At 57.7% G+C, this 20,758-nt stretch overlaps 1 protein-coding gene across 2 annotated transcripts in view; it reads right to left on the bottom strand.

Moving 5' to 3' along the window:
- Positions 1-20,758, bottom strand: part of SMG6 (SMG6 nonsense mediated mRNA decay factor) — an 89,305-nt gene that overhangs the window by 1,575 nt on the left and 66,972 nt on the right. For both annotated transcript variants that reach the window (XM_082201676.1, XM_082201677.1), the window contains exons 14-18: positions 12,839-13,015; positions 10,634-10,780; positions 5,052-5,205; positions 1,478-1,689; positions 518-599 (exon numbers count right to left, since the gene is read on the bottom strand). In XM_082201676.1, the coding sequence (XP_082057802.1) occupies positions 518-599; positions 1,478-1,689; positions 5,052-5,205; positions 10,634-10,780; positions 12,839-13,015 (772 nt within the window). The remainder of the gene's footprint in view (positions 1-517; positions 600-1,477; positions 1,690-5,051; positions 5,206-10,633; positions 10,781-12,838; positions 13,016-20,758) is intronic.

Genomic DNA, 20,758 nt, shown 5'->3' with positions numbered 1-20,758 from the left:
CTCCGTCAAGATGACAAGTTAAGCTGAGGAGGATTTGGCCCAAGGAAGATGGAAACCGGGGCCTTGGTGGTGGGTGGGGTGGGGGAGATGGCCTGTGCGCCTCCCTGCCAGGAGAGCTCGTTGGGGGGGGGTGGAGGAGGAGGAGAGGCCCCCAGGCGATGCAGGAGGGCAGGGCAGGAGGCGGCCCGGCACTTTCCGGAGGAAGGGGTGTGCCCGCGTGTTCCCTGCTGTGGCTTTCATACTCTGAAAGGTACTCCAGGTGAAATGGCCGTTTTTTGCTTTCTTTGCGTCGGGCGACGGAGTGAGTATTTGCCCGTTCTTGCTTGGGAATGAAATGGTCCTACAATCCTAAGGACGTTTACTAGGGAGTAAGCCCCACCCTGATAATACAGGAGGCCTTACTACAGAGTAAACATGGAGAGTGTTGGGGACGACTGCAAGGAGGGTCTCCTCCCTGGCACGGCAGACCCCCCTGCCCGCCCAGGAGGGGCATCTTAGTGCCCCCCCCGAAACATACCTTTGTTGGCCGGCATGAAGTCCTTGGCCTTGTCGTTGCAGTAGTGGAGGCAGCAGGAGAGGATCAGGTCGTCGTTGTTTCCCTGAGGAGGAAGGAGCAGCAGTGGGAGAGGAGTGAGTCCGGGAAAAGGGACAGCTCGGCCTGCCCTCTCTCAGCCCCAGGGGGTCTTTTGAAAATACAGGCTGCCTATTTGCCTCCTCTTGCTGTTATGGGTGCAGGTGGGTGTTTTGTGTGTGTGTCTATATTCCCGCACTGCAGGGGGTTGGACTAGATGACCTGTGGGGGTCCCTTGCAACTCTACAATTCTATGGGATGAATCTGATGGATGGCATAAGGTATTCACATTCATGTTTCTATCTGTGTTCTAAGAAGTTGCTTGGAGATCTTTGGCTAATGAGCCAAATATGAGCCCGACAAGTCTAAATATTGGGAATTAAGAAAATAATAATAATAAGGTTGCATCCAATTAGGTTCTACTCAGTGCACAGGCATTGAAATTAGTGGATCCAAGTTAGGTATGTTCTTTCATTTCAGTGGGTCTACAGTGAGCAGGCCAAATGTTGGATACGCCAAAGAGCTCTCTGTCAGAGGAAATGTAGAGGTCACAGAAGCCGCTGTCACCAGGCAGAGACCCCTCGGGGAAACCCCAAGCCAGGAATATGAAGGCGATGCCCACCCCTGGCATGTAGGCATGCCGCAGGTAGACTGCCCTTCGAAGTGGAGGATCCCATCGAGCCATTGCGGCTCAAGGCAGATGATAAGGACCCCCAAACCCTTTGGAAAAGCGAAGGATGCTCAGCGCCTTCCCAGGCAGAGATGGGGCTGATGTCCTCTGGGGTCTCAACCCAGAAGCTTCTGCACACCAAGCAGCTGTCCTGCTAAGCCCCTTAAAGGCTGTACAGCTTGAACCCAGGACCTCCCTGTTGCCCCACCGGAAAGTGGGAGCCCCCTCCCTGGCACCTGTTGCCTGGAGATGTCCTCGCTGCGGAAGGAGATGGACTCCAGCTCGTTGCCGCGGCTGGTGAGGGCTCTCATGTAGCTGTCCCGCTTCTCAAAGCGCGCCTCCAGGAACTCCACCGCCTTGCGGGCCCGCTCCTGCAGCAGCCGCGCGTAGCCGCCCCCGCGGTGCTCCGACTCGGGGCCCTTGGCCAGCCCGTCCAGCTCGTTGATGACTGGCAGGGAGGAAGGAAGGAGAGAGAAGAATGTGAGAGGAGCCTGGGGGGTTGTGCTGATGGCAATCAGGATAGACTGCCTCTGGGCCTGGGGGCTCCGTAAGAAGCAGAGTCTCCTTGGCCAACCAAGCCCAGCCTCCTGTTCTCACAGGGGGCGAGAAGGGGGGGCCCATTATGGGAAACCTTCAAGCAGGACCCAAATGCAACAGCGGCATCCTTCCCAGCATCCGCCACTGCTGCCTGACTGTGGGGGCAGAGTACGGCCACCCTGGCTAGTAGCCATTGGCAGCCTGCTCCTGCTCCATGTGTTTGACCCACCCTCTGTTAAAGCCTTCCAAGCTGGCATTGGCGGTAGGATTCCTGGGTGGGAGGTTTCTGCCCCCACCCCAGGCCTTGGGAGACCCCTGCGCCTGAGGCTGGCCGTTTCCTCTGGGCTTGGGGGCAGCAGGTTCTGACTCTGGCTATGAGCGGAGAGAGAGGAACCCAGAGGAGGGAGGGGCAGCGCTGGTCTGTCTTGCCTGGCTAGAAGCAGCCAACGCAGCTCCTCTCCCTGCCTCAGAGGGAGCCAGGCAGAAGCTGCCAGAGGTCCCTGGGAACGGCTTTTCCTTTCTTTGCAGCGGGCAGGGTGACAAATATGTCTGGGAGCCCCAGGAGAGCCCGAGGGGGCCTGGCGGCACCCCCAGCAGACATAGGCGAGGCCACGAGCACAAGGGAAGTCCCGGAGCCAATGTGGAACCTAGAGTGAAGTAGCTTCATGCTGTCTGCACTGACTGGCAGCAGCGTTCTAGCATTTCCAGCAGCGTCTCTACCCACCCTACCTGGAGATGCCACTGGGCAGTGGCGTAGCGTGGGTTGTCAGCACCCGGGGCAAGGCAAGTAATTTGTGCCCCCAAACCCGTGGATTTGCGCCCCTAACCTGTGGATTTGTGCCCCCTAACCCCCAGATGTTGCACCCGGTGCGGCCGGCCACCCCTGCACCCGCCACGCTACGCCACTGCCACTGGGACCTTCTGCATGAACTCCCTTCCGTTAAAATCGAAGCAGGAGTCCAGCTCTTACGGTTCTGAATCAAGGGGCTGATTTTAAACAGGAGCATAGGAGCCAGACTTTGGGCCCACCTGGCTTTGTACTGCCTGCACTGGCTGGCAGCAGCTCTCCGGGGTTTTGAAAGAGGGGCTTTTCCCAGCTCCCTTGGCAGATGGATGGCACTGGGGGACTGAGCCTGAGGCCTCCCGAGGTGCCCTAATCTACTGCAATTCCTGCCCTGGAGGGGGGCCAGGCTAGATGTGCCTTGAGGGTCCCTTCCACTCTCCAGTTCTAGGATTCTATGGGGCTACGGCCCTTCCCGTGTTGGCGGGCACCTCTTCCCAGGCACCCAGCCCCACCGGCTCCCTGAGACGGTTAATCTGGCTGCTCTTTTTGGCTTTCCTCGCCAAGAGCTGAGATCAAGTGGGAAGTATGCATTCCTCAGAGAGGCTGGGGGGTTGGATGTGCAGAGGGAGAGACAGAGGGGGAATGTGGGGTGAGGCCTCTCCCCGTCGCTATGAGCCCCCCTGGCTTTTCCAGCGCTGGTGGCAATTCTGGCCCTTCCTGGGACATCCGGCCTGGTACAGTCCCCACCTGGGCCAAGGCCTGCTCTCCCACCTCCCCCCACCGCCGTTGCTTTGCTCTGGGGAGGATGGCCTGGGAGGGGGAGAGAAGAGCCAGCGCAGGGAACATCAAACAGGAGGAGAGCGGCTGGTACTCCGGGCCGAAATCCGCCGCTCGCAGCCGCTTCCAAGCAAAACAGCCTTCAAAGAGGAAGCTTGTTTGCGCTCCTGCCCAAGCTGCCTGGCTGCTTCTCCCCACGCGGGTCGGGTTCAAGGAGCCGGGCGCAAGAGGGGGAGCTTTAACCCCTTCCCTGCTCCATAACAAGTGCCTGCTGGTTATTGCAGGGAGCAACTCAGGAGGAGCCGTGAGGGCAAGTCTGGGGCTTCAGTCTGGGACTTGGGTTCAAATCCCCCACTCGGCCACCAAACTCTCTTCTCTCAGCCTAACCTAACTCGCAGGGTTGTGGTGGGGATTTACAGGAGGAGGAGAACCATTCACACACCACAGTGAGCTCCTTGGAGGAAAAGGTGGGATATAAATGCAGGAAGTAAACGCTCTTCTTCTCCTCCCTGGTCTCTGGCTGATTGAACAGCCTATATGGCCCTTAAAACTGGGCATTTGGGTGCTGTTCTTGCTTGTTGTTATGTCATGTATTTTTGTGTTTTTACACCGTAAACTGCCCTGCGATCCTCAGTGAGGAATACCCTCAGTGGAAGAAGCTCAGGCGGTGTTCCCAGGGGAGCTGGGCTGCCGTCTGAGCTGCAGCAGCACACCTCGCTTTACCCCCAGGAGAAGGGTGGGAGGGCGATGCTACACTGACTGGCAGCAGTGGCATTTGGGGATTTCAGTCTCTCCGCCGCCCTTGCAGACCCCACAGGCGATGGGACCCAGGACCTTCTGCCTGCAAGCAGGATGCCCTCCCCCCCCCAAGCTGCTTCGGTCCTTCCGTGAGGGAGGGGGACGTGAGTGCCCAGCGCCTCCACCCTCCTGCCGGCCCGGCCAGACCACCCAGCAGCAGCAGCAGCAGCCGCCTGTTATCTGCCAGGGCCGAGTGTTTACCAATAACAGGAACCAGCTTTGCTGAGTCGCCGGACTGCAGCTTTATAAGGAGAAAAGGGAGAGCCAGGGCCAGGCAGCTGGGACAAGTGCCCTGGCTCAAGACCTCGCCGCCCCCCCCCAGTACAGAAGTGCTGGCTGCCCTCACGGGTCAGACCCCCACCTCCCTCACCCCAGAAGGCCTCTGTGAAGGCCATATGCAGGATGCCAGGGCCATGGGACCTCATCCCCCTGCTTGCTTCTGCCTCCCTGTGCCTCGGAGGTAGACTGCCCTTGAGTGTGGAGGCTCCACTGATGCCTGCTGCTTTGCTGGAGCCCTGGGAGGTGGCAGCTCAAAACAGGGCCGTCCATTGGGAGGAGAGGAGAGGAGAGAGCCTCTCCTGGAATGGATGCGCGGCAGGCTCCTCTGGCAAGGAGTTCCAGCGGTGAATGACGCACCGCCTGAAGAAGAGGCTGTATGCTTTTGAGGGAACATGCACAGGAGGTCCCCAAACCCACTGCCTTAGTTGGACGGAGGGAATATAAATCAAATCAATATACCCAAGCGTTTCCTTTGGGTCCCAAAGGATGCAGAGAACAGGTGGCGCTAAGCAAGCCCTTCTTGTGGGCCCTGTGATGTTTGCAGCCTTTATTTGTAAGGTGGGGGAGGGACGTGGCTGCTCCCCGCTTGGTCCATCTCTACGTCCGTGAGCGCACACACGCAAGCACACACTCACCAATCAGGGGCACCACAAGGATGAACTGCCGGCAGTCCAGGAGCTTGACCAGGCTGCCCAGATGGTCAATGAAGCCGTTGGTGTCCGGCACCAGGAAGACGGGGCGGATCTCCAGCTCCATCTGCCGCACTTGGGCCTGGTCCTTCAGCACCGCCTAGCACAAAAAAATCCCCGCCTTTGAGCCGAGGGGAGATTCTCCCAGCATGCACCAGGGGTGTCCCCCCTCCCCAAACCTCCCCAAATTCTGCACAGCCTGAAGCATGATGGAAACCAAGCAGCTTGGTGCTGAATCCTTTCCCTCCCGCGCAGACCTGCCTGGGCCTTTCAATCAGCCTCAGAGATGTCAAAGTAGAATTGGAAAGGACCCCAGGGGTCATCTAGTCCAACCCCCCCTGCAGTGCAGGAATCACAACTAAGCTCGCCCCAGGGCCATCGCCTCAAGCTCTCAGGTGAGTGAGGGGCCCTTTCAGTGGAGCCCCCTCCCAGAAGAGACATTTGTATGTGCGTGTGGATTGCCACTGGTTAGAAACATTTATGTTTTGACAGGTTTTTCATACTGGCTTCTCTGCTTGAGGGGGCTCTTCAGTTTTGTTGATTATTATGGTTTATTCTGTGTATTCATCATTAGCCTATTAGTCTCCACCTCCATCGTTCAGCCCAGACACTGAGGTCCAGCTCTGAGGGCCTTCTGGTGGTTCCCTCCCTGCGAGAAGCCAAGTTACAGGGAACCAGGCAGAGGGCCTTCTTGGTGGTGGCACCCGCCCTGTGGAATTGCCTCCCATCAGATGTCAAGGAAATAAGGAACTACCTGACTTTTAGAAGGCATCTGAAGGCAGCCCTGTTTAGGGAAGTTTTTAATGTCTGATGTTTTATTGTATTTTTAATATTTTGTTGGAAGCTGCCCAGAGTGGCTGGGGAAACCCAGCCAGATGGGCGGGGTATAAATAAATAAAATAATAATATAAGAGAGTCTCAAGCTTCTGTGATGCACTTCTAAGAGGTGACCTGACTGCAGTTTATGAAAGGATGCCTGGCCTGGAGAGAGCGGATAAAGGAAAGTTTCCCTCCCTCTCTCCTAACACTAGAACTGCTGGACGTGTGGAGTGTCGGGAGATTCAGGGCAGATACAAGAAAGTCCTTTTCATGCAGGAGGGAGCGATGGCCGCTACCTGGGATGGCTTTAGAAGAGCATTTGACAAATTCACGGAGGAGGAGGAGAGGGCTAGGGAGGGTGGCTGGCCACAAGGGCTGTGCCACAGTCGGAGCCTGAATCCCAGTTGCTGGAAATCGCAGGAGGGGAGAGCTGCGCTCAGGCCTTGCTTGCTGGGGCATCTGACTGGACACTGCGAGACCAGGAGGCCAGACTAGATGGGCCGCTGGCCTGATGCAGAAGGCCCTGCTCAGGTTCTTCTGCTTTTTATTTTTATGTCATGGGAGCCGAGGAGGCGGCACTTGCGAACCCACCCACCCTGAACTGCTCCGTCAGCCCTGTCCGCATTTAGCTTTGCAGGAACGGCACAGCGAGGAATGTAAAAATACTGCCACGACGTCACGCATGTTCCCGGTGGGAGGAGCTGCTCCTGCAGTGCCCCTGACATGCGCATCCGGTGCCCAGGAGGTGCCGCCCCCCCTCCCCAGGCTCCTTGGCCCAGACTCCCGGGCTCCTGGCAAGGCTGAGCGAGGCCTGTGCCGGCCGTCACGTCCCATCCTGCCCCCCTGGGCTGGCCAGGGAGAGGACGACAGGATGCGCATGGTGGTGGTGCTGGGGAGGGTGCCAAGTCCCCCCTCCCCTGCGCTCAAGGAGCCAGAGGGGAACTCGCCTCAGCAGGGTTCAGAGGCCAGGAGGAGGTTTGTTTGTGTTTGACAGGGGCTGGCCGAGGGGGTACGGGGGGGGGAGCGGCGACATCCGGCTGGGCCAGAGAGAGGGGCGTCTGCAAGAGGGGTGGAAAAGGCTGTGGAAAAGCGGGCAGGTGGCTGCAGGGGCACCCAGAGGCAGCCGGGTGCCCCCTCCGCTAGAACCTGTCCCCAAAAGGCTTCCTTGAGAAGAATGGCAACTGAGGGCGTGCAAAGCTGCTCTGCCCTTCCTGCTGCAGGTTGGGGAAGAGGGAAAACAGTTTCCTGGGGAAGACTGTCCCTGAGCGCGTGCAAAGTTGCAGGCGTCGCTGGGGAAGAGAGGGAAGGGGTGCAGAGGAGGCCAAAACTTCAACACCACGGGAGAGGCTTGGCAACTGGCGAGGGGCAGGTTCCGCCGCCCTGCCGGACGCCCCGTGGCGCTTGCTTGTCGTCACTGCGCCCGCCCTGGAGCCGCCTGGGTGGGGGTTGCCCTTCCGCCGCTGGCAGGTGCCTGGCTGTCCGTCCGCGTGCGCACGTGCTGGACGACTCGGAGGAGGGCTAAATATAGGCAGAGCGTCTCCCCGCAGCCCACCCGCCCCGCCCGCCCGCAGCTGGACCTGGCGAGGGGGGCGGCAGCGCGGCTATTCCGGGCAGCCCCCCTGGGGAGAGCGGCTGCCCTGCTCCGCAGTGCCCAGAGGAAGAGCTTGTTATGGTTCAGGTGGGAATGTTTCAGCTGGGCAGGAAATGCCTCCACTCCAGGCAGACAAAGGACCGGGCAGAGGGGTGGGGGGCAGAAAGAGTGCAAAGCGCTCCTTCTGTTGGCTAAATGACACCCCCCCCCCGCCCAGTCTGAGACAGGTTTGGATGGCCAAGATTCTGGCTCAGAACGCATGGGAGAGACTCACACGGTGCCTCTGAGCTTATGGGGAGTTGAGTGTCCTCCCACGGCACAAGAATATCAAAACAGCCTGGATTAGAGCGGGGGGGGGGGCATACTAGTCCAAAATTCTGTTCTCAGAGTAGCCAAGCAGATGCCCCACAGCGAAGCCCATAAGCAAGCAGGTCCTGAGTGCAAGATCAGCTGCTCTCCCCATTTAAAGGTAAAGGTAAAGGGACCCCTGACCATTAGGTCCAGTCGTGGCCGACTCTGGGGTTGTGGCGCTCATCTCACATTACTGGCTGAGGGAGCCGGCGTACAGCTTCCGGGTCATGTGGCCAGCAGGACTAAGCTGCTTCTGGCGAACCAGAGCAGCGCACGGAAACGCCGTTTACCTTCCCGCCGGAGCGGTACCTATTTATCTACTTGCACTTTGAGGTGCTTTCGAACTGCTAGGTTGGCAGGAGCAGGGACTGAGCAACGGAGCTCACCCCATCACGGGGATTTGAACCGCCAACCTTCTGATTGGCAAGTCCTAGGCTCTGTGGTTTAACCCCCAGTGCCACCCGCGTCCCAAATGCTCTCCCCATTTACGAATCCCAAAAACTATTATCCGAAAGCATTTACTGCCTCCAACAGTTGCCTGGATTTGGGGCCAAACTCTGGCCCTTTTGGCCTGGCCACCAGCGCTGCTGCTGCTGCTGCCTCTCCTTCCGTGGCCTTTGCTGACCTGGCAGTGGTCTTTACGTAGAGAATGCTCCCCCCGCCCCGCTTGCTGTGCCGCTCTCATTTGGGTAAGGAGGAGAAACCTGCGTGGCATTTCTGCTTTCTCCTGCTTCCTACTGCGGAGACGAAGCGGAGCCACTGCGGTTAGGAGCCATCGGCAGCCCTCTCCTCCGGCATGAATCTATCCAGCCCTCTTTTAAAGCCAGCCAGGTTGGGGGCCATCCTGCAGGAAGGAGTTGGGTGCCCTCCTTGCCTTGCCTGTGCCAGATCCTGCTGCCCTCCCAATCTCTTGCTGCTTTTGGAGTGGCCCAGGATGGCAGAGCCACCCACCCAGAGGACGCACGGCTCCCTGCCGGCTCTCCTTGCTGCCTTGGCTCCAGCCAAGCGAGCTTCACGCTCTCTCTCCCCTGTGCCTCATGTGCTGGGTCGCTCTGGCTTGCCAGAACGCAAGGCCCTTTCTTCCTCTCCTCTCCTCTCCTCCTGGCAGGCAGGCAGGCAAGCAGAGCGGCTGGCTGGCTGCAGCCTCAGCCATTGGGCCACGGTGGGCCTGGAGAGCAGAGAAAGAGAGAGCACAAGAGAGAGCGCTGGTGGTTCTGGGCCTGCAGCCAACAGCCGGCGGGTACACATGTGCGCTGCTCTCCCAGTAGGGCCTTCAGCGGCCCTGTTTTACAACCACCTCGGCACAGACTCCAGAGTTCACGCATATGGCTAGACAGATGTGTTTGGCTGGCGTTCAAGGCTGGGAAATGAAGAGTTATGGAAGTGAAGAGGGCCCTGGGCACTGCAAGGAGAGAGAATTTGGGGCGGGGGGAGAGAGAAAGGAGAGAGAGAAAAGAGAGAGAGAGAGAGAGAGAGAGAGAGAGAGAGAGAGAAGGAGGGAGGAGGAATTTCCCTTGGCTGTAGGGAGCCAGCCAGCCAGCCAGCCTGCAGGCTTGAGAGGCAAGCCAGCCAACGCCCAAGGGCACACACACACTCTCTCCCCCCTGCAGTTGGCACAGTGGTGCTTCGAACTGCCGTTTATTTCATTCTATTAATTAATGAATGAATTAAATTGCCCACCACCCTTCATCTGTAGAGGTCGGTTTACAGCAGAATCAACAGGACTACGAATGGGGGGGGGGATGTCGTGGTGAGCTCTGCTGCGGTTTGGGGGATGTGGGACTCAGGCGCAGCAAAGCCATCCAGTTCAGCTCCTGTCCCACGTGAGATTTACGATGCAGAGGCGGTTAGGGACTTTAGGATTGCCACCTTGGTCCTGAAGGCTGCTGCCCCCGACTTGCCCAATGATCCGCCTGGCCCAGCAAGGGGGGAGGGTGTGCCGCCCTGATGGTTCCTGGGATTGCGCTCCCAAAAGCTTCCCAGAAATGTGCGCTTGGCACCATCACTGAGGCTGATCTACCCATTTGTCTAATTCTCTTTTAAAGCCATCCAGGTTGGTGGCCATCGCTGTCTCCTGCAGGAGAGAGTTCCACAATTTAACTTTGCATTGTGTGAAGGAGGAGTCCCCCCCCCCCCGTGTCCTGAATCTCCCCACATTCAGCTTCTCTGGATGCTCACGAGATGCAGTGTTAGGAGAAAGGAAGGAAAGCTTATTTCTAGCCGCACCTCGTGTATTTTATGTTTTTTGTTCACAGCTTATTTTTGCTGTACGTTTGTTAAACTCATCTGTTGGGTTTTTTTAAAAAAAGAATTCCACTTATATGTTGCATGAAACATGTGATAGGCCACCTTGGAACATTTTCAATGAAAGGCTGTTAGGAAATATTTAAAGCCAGGGGCAGGGAACCTTTTGTTCAGGCCTTAGGGCCACATTCCCCTCCAGGGCCCTCATGTGCAGGGCCACAGGCAAGGGCAAATTATGCACATTTAATTTAGCTTTCTACACTAGGCTAGCTTCTGCAGACACTCAGACACCTCCCCAAACCACATGAAGTATTAAGCAGATCTAGAAAGGGGCTTGGGAGATTTCCAAGGGCCGGGCGTTGAGGCTTGGAGGGCCGAATTTGGAGCTTGAAGCTTCCTACCTCTGCTATAAGTAAATGGATACAGGCATACAAGCTGAGATTCCTGTGCTGCAGGGGTTGGACTAGATGACTCTGGGGACCCCTTCCAGCTTTACAATTCGACCACACGCCCCAATGCAAACCTGGATCTTGTCTTGCCGGCGTTGCTGTTCGGCCACCTTCCTGGTCAGCGCTTGCTTCTTGGCACGCAGCTCCCTGATGTCCAGCTCTCCGCCGCTGCCGTCGGCCTCCGAGTCATCCTCAAAAGCCTCGATCCGGACATCGTCCTCCTTGTCACCAGCCAGGAGGAGGGGAGGAAGAAGAAGAAAAGAAAGGGTGGTTGGGAAGGACAATTGCAACAAAGGAAAGCTAGCAAGCTATATGCAGCGCTTTTGGTCCCCCCTCCCTGTTCCGTCTTCCCAGCATGAACACTGGGAATTGCACAGCTGATCTCGCTGCAGGAAGATGGGAGCCCCTGTAGGGAACTACAATTCCCAGGGATCCTTGGGAGCAGGCGCTGCACCGTGGCTCACCCCTGCAAGAAACTCCTCCTGCTGCTACTGCTGGGAAAGGGGTGGAGAGGACCAAGGGCGGGGAGACGTTCCCCATCACAGAACTGCAGAGTTGGAAGGGACCCTGAGGGTCATCTAGCAATCGCAGCTGAAGGATTCCTGACAGCCTCCACCACCTCCCAGTCCCTGGGCTCCTGCACACAGGGACACACAAGATATTCTGCTCCAAACCCCTTTTGAAAAAGGGGAAAGGAAGCAGCAGCAGCAGCAGCAGCAGCTGATTGGAGGTCCTTGGCTCCTCGGCCCAAGGCTGGGCAAAAGGGTCTCCCCAGCCTCAGAATCCGAAGTCCCTCCTCCTCTATCCTGCACAAGAACCTCAGAAGAGCCAGATGGATCAGGCCAGGGCCCCCTCCAGTCCAGCCTGCTGTCCCCACAAGCAGGATCTGAGCACCAGAGCCTTCTCCCCTCCTGCAGTTCCCAGCGACTGGGATTCAGACGTATTGCTGCCTCTGAGCGTGGAGGCAGAGCCAAGCCCCTGGGCTAGTAGCCACTGACAGCCCTCTCCTCCTCTGTAAATTTGTCTGATCCTCTTTTTAAACCTATCCATGTTGGCGGCCATCCCTGCCTCCAGTGGGAGGGAGTTCCAGAGTTCAACTCAGCACTGCGTGAAGGACTCTCTTTTATCCACCCTCAATTTCCCAACGTTCAGCTTCAACACATATCCTTGAGTTCTCACGTTATGAGTGACTTTTCTTTATCTGCTTTCTCTATGCCATGCATGACTTTTATAAACTTCTATTGTGTTGCCTCTCACTCGCCTTTTCTCTAAAGTAATCCTCAAAGCTGCAACCTTCCTTCACGGGGGAGTCTCTCAATTCCCTCAATTATTTGGGCTGCCCTTTTCTGATCCTTCTCCCTGCTCTACAATATCCTCTTTCAGGTGAGGCGACCAGAACGGTCCTCCTCTGCGGATTTTATCTGTAAGCCGCCTTGTGTCCCGGTCAGGGAAGAAGGAGGGGTGTAAATAAACAAATCTGCCCCATCCTCTTTTAAAGCCACCTAGGCTGGTGGCTGCTTCCTGTGGGAGCGAGTTCCGCAGTTTAACCCTGTGGAGAACGAAGGAGGGCTTTCTTCTGCCTGCCACCCGCTTCCCGCTCTCTGACCTCCTGCGAGATCCTCCTCAAGGCAAGCGCAGCCTTGCAGAGCAGCTGGCAGGGATGCTGAACGAACACCAAGCGCTCACACACTCTCACACACGGACGGCCTGCAGAGAACCCCGGGCTACAGGAACAAGCCGGGGCAGAAAAACAAGAGGAGAAATTCCTTAATCACATCAGGATGTGTGTGTGTGAAAGAGAGAGCGAGAGAGGCAAAGGGAGGGCAGGGGAGAGAAGAGCCAGCACCAAGCCCCTCTCTTCCTGTACGTGGGCTGCTGCTCAGCGCTGCTTCTCACCCCCCCCCTCCACCGCCCCAATAAACTCGATCCTGAGCCTGAACCCTCACCCTGCTCTGCCTCCCACCCCCAAACCCTTTCCTGCTGGGCCTGAGCTGCACGTTATTAAAGCTGTGCCCCCCCACCCCGAAAGGAATCGTTATTTGGAAAGCGCATCTGGAACTCATCGCTGTTGCCAGAGAGAGAGAGAGAGAGAGAGAGACAGAGAAATAAAGGCTGCTGGCAGGAAGGGGCAGGAAGGACCCCCAAAGGCTGGTCTTCCTCCTCCTCCTCCTCCTGGCCAGCTATAAATAGCGGGGAGTGCGGCCAGCCCAGGCCCCGCTGGGGCAATTGCTCCTGCTGCTGCCTGCGCTGATCTCTCCCCCCCCCCCGCCCTTCGGTACCTGATCTTCCAGTTGTTTTCCCTCTTGGCTGGCTGCTTCCTTTCCCATGGCGTCTGGGACGGGGGCCACTGACACATACTTTCCACCCTTGAATGCCAGCAATGGCTCTTCTTGGCCACAGAGGGCTTCCAGGAAATACTTCAGCACAGTGACCCGCTTGCAGTCCGCCGCAATGACCTATGGAGGAGCCAGGATGAGAGAGATGGAGGGGGTGGGGACACACAACAAGATACAGAGGTCAGAGGGCATTGTCTGGGCAGGGGGGACGGGACAGGGCGCAGGCACGTAGCAGAGCCAGAGGGAGACCCGGGTTTGAGTCCTGCTGGCAACACGGGAGCAACCAATCTCTCCGACACTAAACAGGCTGCTGGGATGTTGGCCAGGAGAGGGCATGTGTGACTAAGGAGAGAAGCAGTGGGGCGTAGTGGTTAGTGTGCTGAGCGAAGGCCTGGGATCAAATCCCCGCTCAGCCAGGAAGCTCACCAGCCGACTTTGCCCTGGTCACTTGTCTCTCAGGCTCACACTCTACTACAGGGTTGTTGTGGAGATTGAAGGGAGAGAGGGAGAAGGCGCACACCATTGTGGGCTCCTTGGAGGAACAGCGGGATATCCTGTTCTCCAGATCCTCAGAGCTTTAAGCTGGAGATGCCAAACCTCCGATAGAGGGGGCGTCTCTTGTGGCATTATGAGAGCATGATCCGAGAGACTTCTCTGCCCGCTGCGACTGCTCACGACAGCAAATGGGCTTCCGAGCTGGACTCCGCTCTGGGACCTTCCCGTTTATGCATCTATATTTAAACCATCGTATCTCTCTTTATCAATTTCTATTTTTGAACCATCATATCTATATCAATCTCTAAACCTGGAAAACCTTTGAAGCAGTTGAAACAATAAGAGTTCAATACAATAACAGGTGGGAATGTAGATACAGAAAAGGGGAGCGTTTTAGGCTGCTCCAGCATGAGGGCCAGTTCCAGCCACATGTTGGATCTGCCCAGGAAAGAGGCTTTCCAGGTCTGGCAGGGCAAGCCGCCAAGGTGCCCCACTCCGGCAACCCGCAGGAGAGCCGCTGATGGGCACCAGGATGGCCAAGGCTGGCCAAAACTGTGCCACCCTTTTCCTCCTTGCGGGTCTCCCTTTGGGCATCTAGGTGGCCACTGTGAGGAAAGGATGAGGGGCCAGATGGGCCACTGGCCTGATCCAGGAGGCTCTTGGACCAGACCAGCACCCTGCTTTCCCCAGTGGCCAAGAAGACACCCGCAGCAGGGTTTGAAAGGGACGCCCCTTTCCTGCTGCAGCTGCCCAGTGAACGGTGCTCAAGAGGGTAGACCGGGTGCCAGCAACCTTTTTCAGCCATGGGCCGCTCCACTGTCCCTCAGACCACGTGGAGGGCCAGATTATTATTAATTTTTTTTGGAGGGGGGGAAATGAACGAATTCCTGTGCCCCACATATAACCCAGAGATGCATTTGAAATAAAAGGACACATTCTACTCATGTAAAAACACGCTGATTCCAGGACTGTCCATGGGCCGGTTTGAGAAGGCGATTGGGCCACATCCGGCCCACGGGCCTTAGGCTGCCTACCCCTGGGGTAGACTGTGCCTGGATGTGGAAGCTCCATGTGCCCATCAAGATCAGCAGCCCCTACCAGCCCTCTCCTCCTCCTCCTCGGATATGTCCAATCCTCTCCAAAGCCTCTTACACCAGCAGCCATCACTGCCCCATGTTCCAAGTCAGTGACGCACCCGGGTGAAGAAATCCTTCCTTCTCTCGCCAGCCTGGGAGGGCTGTGATCCTTGACAGGCTCGGCTCTGATGGACAAGGCTGCCGGCAAGCTTCCGAGAGAGAGCCTGTAGGGCGGTCGAGCCAACATCCCTCATTGCTGAGGGAAGTGTGAGGAGGGAACCTGGGCTGGGGAGGGAGAGGAGGGAGGGCAGGCATCCCAGCATTGCTGGTGCAGACTCCTGCTCCTCCATGTCCATTTCAAAGGCACAAAAAAGCAGGGTGGTGTTTTCCTTTTTTTTGGGGGGGGTGCCCTCCTTCCTGCTGCCCTCCTTCACTTCAGGGAATTGGTCTTCTGCTGTGGCCAGGTCCCCCCAGAAGGGATTTCAAGGTGAAAATGTAGACCCACCCATCCCACATGGCAAGTGCCCACGCTGGCTGACTGCAATGGCAGCCAGACAAAGGAGTCACAGAACTGTAAAACTGGAAAGTACCCCCAAAGGTCATCCAGTCCAATCCCCTGCCATGTAGGAGTCACAGGAGCCCCAAGAGTCTGAGAAAAAAACGAGATGGGAAGCCACAGGATGGAAGATGGCTGCCGGACAGCTGTTCCCTCTGTGTCCTCAGCTCCTCCCGTCTTGTCCCATTCTGTGCTGCATCCTTCACTGAGCTACAGACCTTTCCGTGAAAGTAAAGGAAGATTCTAGTCCTCATGGCTCTCAATAAAAGGCTGAAACAGGAACCTAGGAAGTGGCCTTATACCCAGTCAAACCAATGGTTCATTTAACACAATAGTGTCTACACTGACTGGCAGCAGCTCTCCAGGGTTTCAGGCAGGAGTCTCTCCCAGTCTAGGAAATAAAACAACTATTTGACTTTTAGAAGACGCGTGAAGGCAGTCCCGTACAGGGAGATTTTAAATGTTTGATGTTTTATTGTGTTTTTCATATTTTGTTGGGAGCTGCCCAGAGTGGCTGGGACAACCTAGTCAGATGGGTGGCATATAAACAATAAAGTTATTATTATGATGACCTGGAGATGCCTTTGGGGGTTGAACCAGGAACCTGCTGCCTGCAAGACAGACGCTGTATGGCCCTCCCCTGCCTGCAGAGAAGACGGTGAGCCCTTTGGGCACAGTTGCCCTTGACCGTGAGCACTGGAGGCCTGGCCTGCGAGAGGGGATGCCTGCTGGCCAGGAGAAGGCTCAAGGGGGAAGAAGCGTGCCCCACAACCAGCACCAGCAGGGAGGCCCCCAGCACTCTCTGGGCCAAGAGGGAGGGGGTGAGGGGTGCTGGCCTAGCCCAGGTGGCTCCCTGTGGAGGCTGAGTCAGAGCTGCCTGGGCTGGTGGGGAAAGGCAGCTCTGCTCTGCCCGGGAGAGAGGAAGTGCTTGCACTTCCCCTGCCCCCTCGAGCTGCCAGCTTCCTCTCTGCCGCAGGGTAATCGGAGTCCCCTGGCGCATGGGCCATCAGCTGCCTCACCCCGCCGTGACCTCCCTGGCCTGACATTGCCCCCCACCCGGCAGGAAGCAGGGAACAGGCTGCAATGGGGGGGGGGGAGGAGCTGCTCCCCCTCCCCAACAAGCGTGGGTCTGCCGGTGTGGGCAGAGAGCGAGCAAGAGGGGGTGTCCGTGGGACGCGGCTGAGGCGGGGAGGCCTCGGACGTGCCCCAACTGGCCAGCGACCCACCTGGCCCGCCTTAAAGGGTTGGGGTATGGGAACACCCTCTGAGCACCCAAGTCTGGGCACGGGCCTTGCATGAAGGAGATGCCAGGTTCAATCCCCAAGGGCATCTGTCGGCAGGGGGAAAAACCACTCCTGTCTGAAAAGCCGCCCTGTGAAAGGGAGCCTAGAAACAGAGCTCAGAGGGAGCCGTGTGGGGTGCTCAGGATGGAACTGGTGCTGCCAAGGTCCTCTGAGAGTTCACTCCCCTTCTGGATCACTCTGGGTTTTGGGCAGGGGCTGTGGCCCACCAATTCTGGTGCTGGCCCTTTGTGGCTCCTGCCGTCTCCCCCTCCGCCCTTGCGAGCCGAAGCCCAGCTCCTAAAGTTTTGATCCTGCGACTGAAATGTTTCCTCTGCCCCACCCAGTGGACCTGACAGGAGATGGGTCTGGATGGGGGACAGAGTGCTGACTGGAGATGCTGGCAGGCCTGAGCCCCTGGCAAGACAGCGTGGCTCGCCCTGGCCTACCTTGTGGCGCGGCCGTGAGGGTGCGAAGGACGATAATGCACTCTTTGGCACCAGGTGCGCCATAAATCCCGCGACCGGGTTTGTGGGACGTAAGAACATGAGAAGAGGCTGCTGGATCAGGCCAGTGGGGGCCCCTCGAGAGCAGCGTCCTCTTCCCAGAGTGATCGCCCAGGTGCCTCTTGTGGGAATAACCTCCGTTCAAGGGGTTTCTCTGGGTCCAGGGAAGCGTTGGGGTGTTGCTGCAGAGAGAAGGCTGCGCTGGGAGAATCTGTGCATGGGGGGAAAGAGGTGGCAGGATCCGGCCAAGACTTGGGGCTCTGTGCCACAACCCCAGAGGCACAAACTTCCCCTGCAGCTCACGTTCCCTGGACCACCTCGAAAGGAGGCTTGATTTACTGATCGCCTCCCCTCTGCTAATTCCTGACACCTTTTGGCTGGCTTTCACAGTTTGTCTGAAGCGCTTGGGAGCGAGAGAGCCAGCACAGGGTTGACACCAGCCTTGACTGGGAAAGGTCAACCTCGCCAGCCCCTTGGCAGCTGCAGCACAGGACCCGGTGGGGGCAGGAGATGAGGTGGGGCTCAGGAGAAGGGCCAAAAGCTCTCCTGGCAAGGAGCTGGTGAAAGTGGCTGCCAGAGCCTCCCTTCCTCCTTTGCTGGCAGAGGCTCCTCGGAGCACTTAACAGGTGATTAAAACATCAGGACAGGAGAGACCCTGAGCCAAGCGCTCCACTTGGCCACATTTGCACACCAGGGGAAACTGGAGGCAGCCCCATCTCTCTGCTCCCCTGACCATGCAGCTGCCCCTGTGGTTCCCAAAGTGGGTGGTGTCACCCCTTGGGGGCAGTGCAGTTTCCTGGCAAGGGGGCAGCAGGGGGGCACTGGAGGTGCAAAGGACTGTCGGACTGGGAAAGCTGGTTTCACTGCATCAATTTCACCCGTTTTGCTGAATTAAGTTACAATAGTTCCAACCGGATTTTGAATCAATGTGCAACCAATTGTTCCTGTTATGAATTTCATTGTGTTCGGGAAGACCACTATGCTGAATAATGCTTTTTATAGGGTAGGGGGCTCTGGGGAGGAGTTTGTGGAAACAAGGAGGTGGGGGCCTGAAAAAGTTTGGGAACCACTGAGCAACGGGCCTATTTGCCGCCCACTCCTGGCTGGAGGTCTGGCCCCTGAGGTCATGGCAGGCCATCGGGGCTCTGTGGCAGGAGTGGCGCAGGGGCTGGCAAGCTGGCCACCCTGAGCTGCAGGGCTGGGCTGAATCCCACCTGCAGCAGGAGCACCAGGGAGCTGCTCTGTCCCTGGGGGAGGAGAACGTGGGTGCAAGCCTGGCAAAAGAGGTGGGCAGGATGATCTGGGAAGCAGGAGAGCGGCCTCATCCCCACTGGCGCTCTGGCTTGCCCATTTCCAGGGCAAGTCCCTGCCAGAGAGGGCACCAGAAGGTGCAGGCTCAGCAGAAGGGGTGGAGGCGTGGCATTTGGGGGCAGCGTTCTGCTGAGCTACCAACAAGTCATCAAAATGCTGTTCTGCAAAAAAAGGCTGAATCCTCTGCAACCGTTTTCGAGTCACGCAAACAAAGCAGCGCTTGCACAATATGCAATGGTGGGGGAGGGCCAAAGAGCCACTGCAGGCAAGCACAGGCTCCCCAGCCCAGCCACAAAAGCCTTGCTGTTTTCCACGACTGTGGTGGCTGCTGCCCACATGCTGTCAAACCTCCTTGGCAGACTCAAACAAACCCAAGCTTCTAATTCTGCTGCTGCCAAAACCTGAAACAGATGCAGAATCCTGCAGTGGCAGGAAGTGCTTGCGGCAGCCATGGAGCAGCACCTACCTACGAAGAAAGAGCCTGCTGGATCAGGCCAGTGGCCCATCTAGTCCAGCATCCTGTTCTTGCAGGGGCCGACCAGATGCCTGGAAGAAATCTGCAAGCAGGATTCGAACACAGGAGCCTTCTCCCCTCCTGCCTGCTGCATTCAGAAGCATCGCTGACTCTGGCTGTGCAGAGCTGAGCCCTGGGGGCTAGTAGCCTCCTCCAGGAATGTGTCTACTCCTCTCTGAAAGCCATTCAAGTTGGTGGCCATCTTTGCCTCCTGAGGGAGCGAGTTCCGCAGTTTAACTGGGCGCTGCGTGAAGAAGGACTTTCTTCTATCTGTCCCAAATCTTGCAACTATGGACAACCTCGGCAGAACAGGAAGAGTCGAGGGTGACCTGGGGAGGCTTTACAAGGGCAGAGAGAGAGAGACCGAGGGAGCTTTCACTTCCTGTCCGGACACTACAAAAGTGCCTCGCTGCTGCTCCAACCTTGGGCAAGCGGCACATCCTAATCTGGGTCCTTGCTCTGCCTCCCTCCTATTCACAGGCGCTGGGACGTGTCTTTTTCAAGGGCTGAAAGCCTTCCGAAGGTGGCCGGGGCCTGTCCAGGGGCCTGGATCCATCCCTTCCGCGCCTGTTCTTCCTCCTCCCTGGTTCCTCCGGAGGAGGAGAGGGTCGGAGGGGAGGAAGCCCCCGTCCTTCCCCTCCCTCCCCTCCACGCCCTCAACATGATCTAGCTCTTGGCGGAACCGCTGGCCAGACATTACCCGTGCTGGTGGAGCAGGAGCAGGAGCGTTCCAAGGAGTTGCTGCAGGGACCCAGAGAGGAGGAGGCGGGGGCACCAGGAGGGTGGGGGGAGCAGGCCAGAGAAACGGGGAGAGGCTCAGCTCTGGGAGTTCAAGGCAGGGTTGATGGGCTCTCTCGCTGGCTCTCTGGCTCGAGAGGGACATCCCACATTTCAGGGAGCTGTGACTCCGCAATCCATCTCCAATCTGCAGAGAGCCCAGCTGGGCAGGCACCTCTCCACGTCCTCTTCCCCCCGCCCTGCACCTTCAGCAACAAATCTCAAGCCTTGATCGGAGTTAGCTCAGCGTTTCCGAGCCTCTGACAGGAGATGGGAGGTGGGGATGGGCCACAGCTGGCCAGCTGCAAACCTGGGCGTAGTTTGTTCCGCTGCCCGTGGGCCAGGCAAGACCTCTCTCTCTCTCCAGATGAGGCTTCTCCTACCGGCTGCCTCCCCAGGCAGGTCCTCCTGCCAGCAAAGAGCAGGAAAGATTTTCCAGCCCATTGTCTTATCCGCCCCAAGATGCACATTTCTCCCCACTCGCTGCTGCCAGCTGCGTCTCTTCCCCAGGCACGGGGCGTCCTGGAAAGAGAGATACTTGCCATGGAGGAGGACAGGGGAGGAATGTTCTGCAACACTGCTTCTTCTCCATGTCACCCCACAACAGGGCACCCCAGATGAAGGGGCGGGGAGGCAGCAATGCTACCAAATGCCAACTGCTGGAAACCACAGGAGCGGAAAGGGCTCTGCCTGTGGGTTTTCCATTCAGGCATCTGGTTGGCCAGTGTGAGAGCAGGATGTTGGACTAGGTAGGCCACTGGCAAGGTCCAGAGAGCGACCAGAGAACCAGGCTCAAGCCCCATCTTGGAGGGACTATTGTGGGACAGATCTGTGGAGCCAGAAGGAGCCACGCGTGCCACCCTGCCCCTGAAAGGTGCCCCCAAGCATCCCCGACAGACGTCCTTTGAGGAGGGAACTGTGGCTCAGGGGTAAGGCACCCTCCTCTCCTCCCACCCCAACGGAGAGGGACTCTACCTCCATGCAGAAGGGTGTGAAAAAGGGAGCCTTTGCCAGGAGGAAGAAGAGGCGCTCACTCCTGGCTTGACAGCTCATTCATTACACCAGGGAGAACCACCACCACCAGCAGCAGTGCCATAGAGCAAGTCCCTGCACGAAGCCCAGGGAAGAAAGGGGGGGGGCTGTAAGGGTGCTGAAAAGAAATAACAGAATCATAGAGTTGGAAAGGATCCCCAAGGGTCATCTAGTCCAGCCCCCTGCCATCACAGCTAAAGATTCACAGAATTGGAAGGGGGTTCCTGCGGGGATTGGGGCTGCTCTGGGTTGCTTCTGCCCCCGGGAGAGAGAGAGAGTCCCCCTGGATGTAGGGGGGAGCCTCCATCCCTCCCCA

This window comes from Podarcis vaucheri, assembly GCF_965113315.1.
Source record: "Podarcis vaucheri genome assembly, chromosome: 15".
NCBI classification, from domain to species: Eukaryota; Metazoa; Chordata; class Lepidosauria; order Squamata; family Lacertidae; genus Podarcis; species Podarcis vaucheri.
Note: the sequence above shows the minus strand (reverse complement) of the source record. Positions and strands in the feature narration are given on the sequence as shown.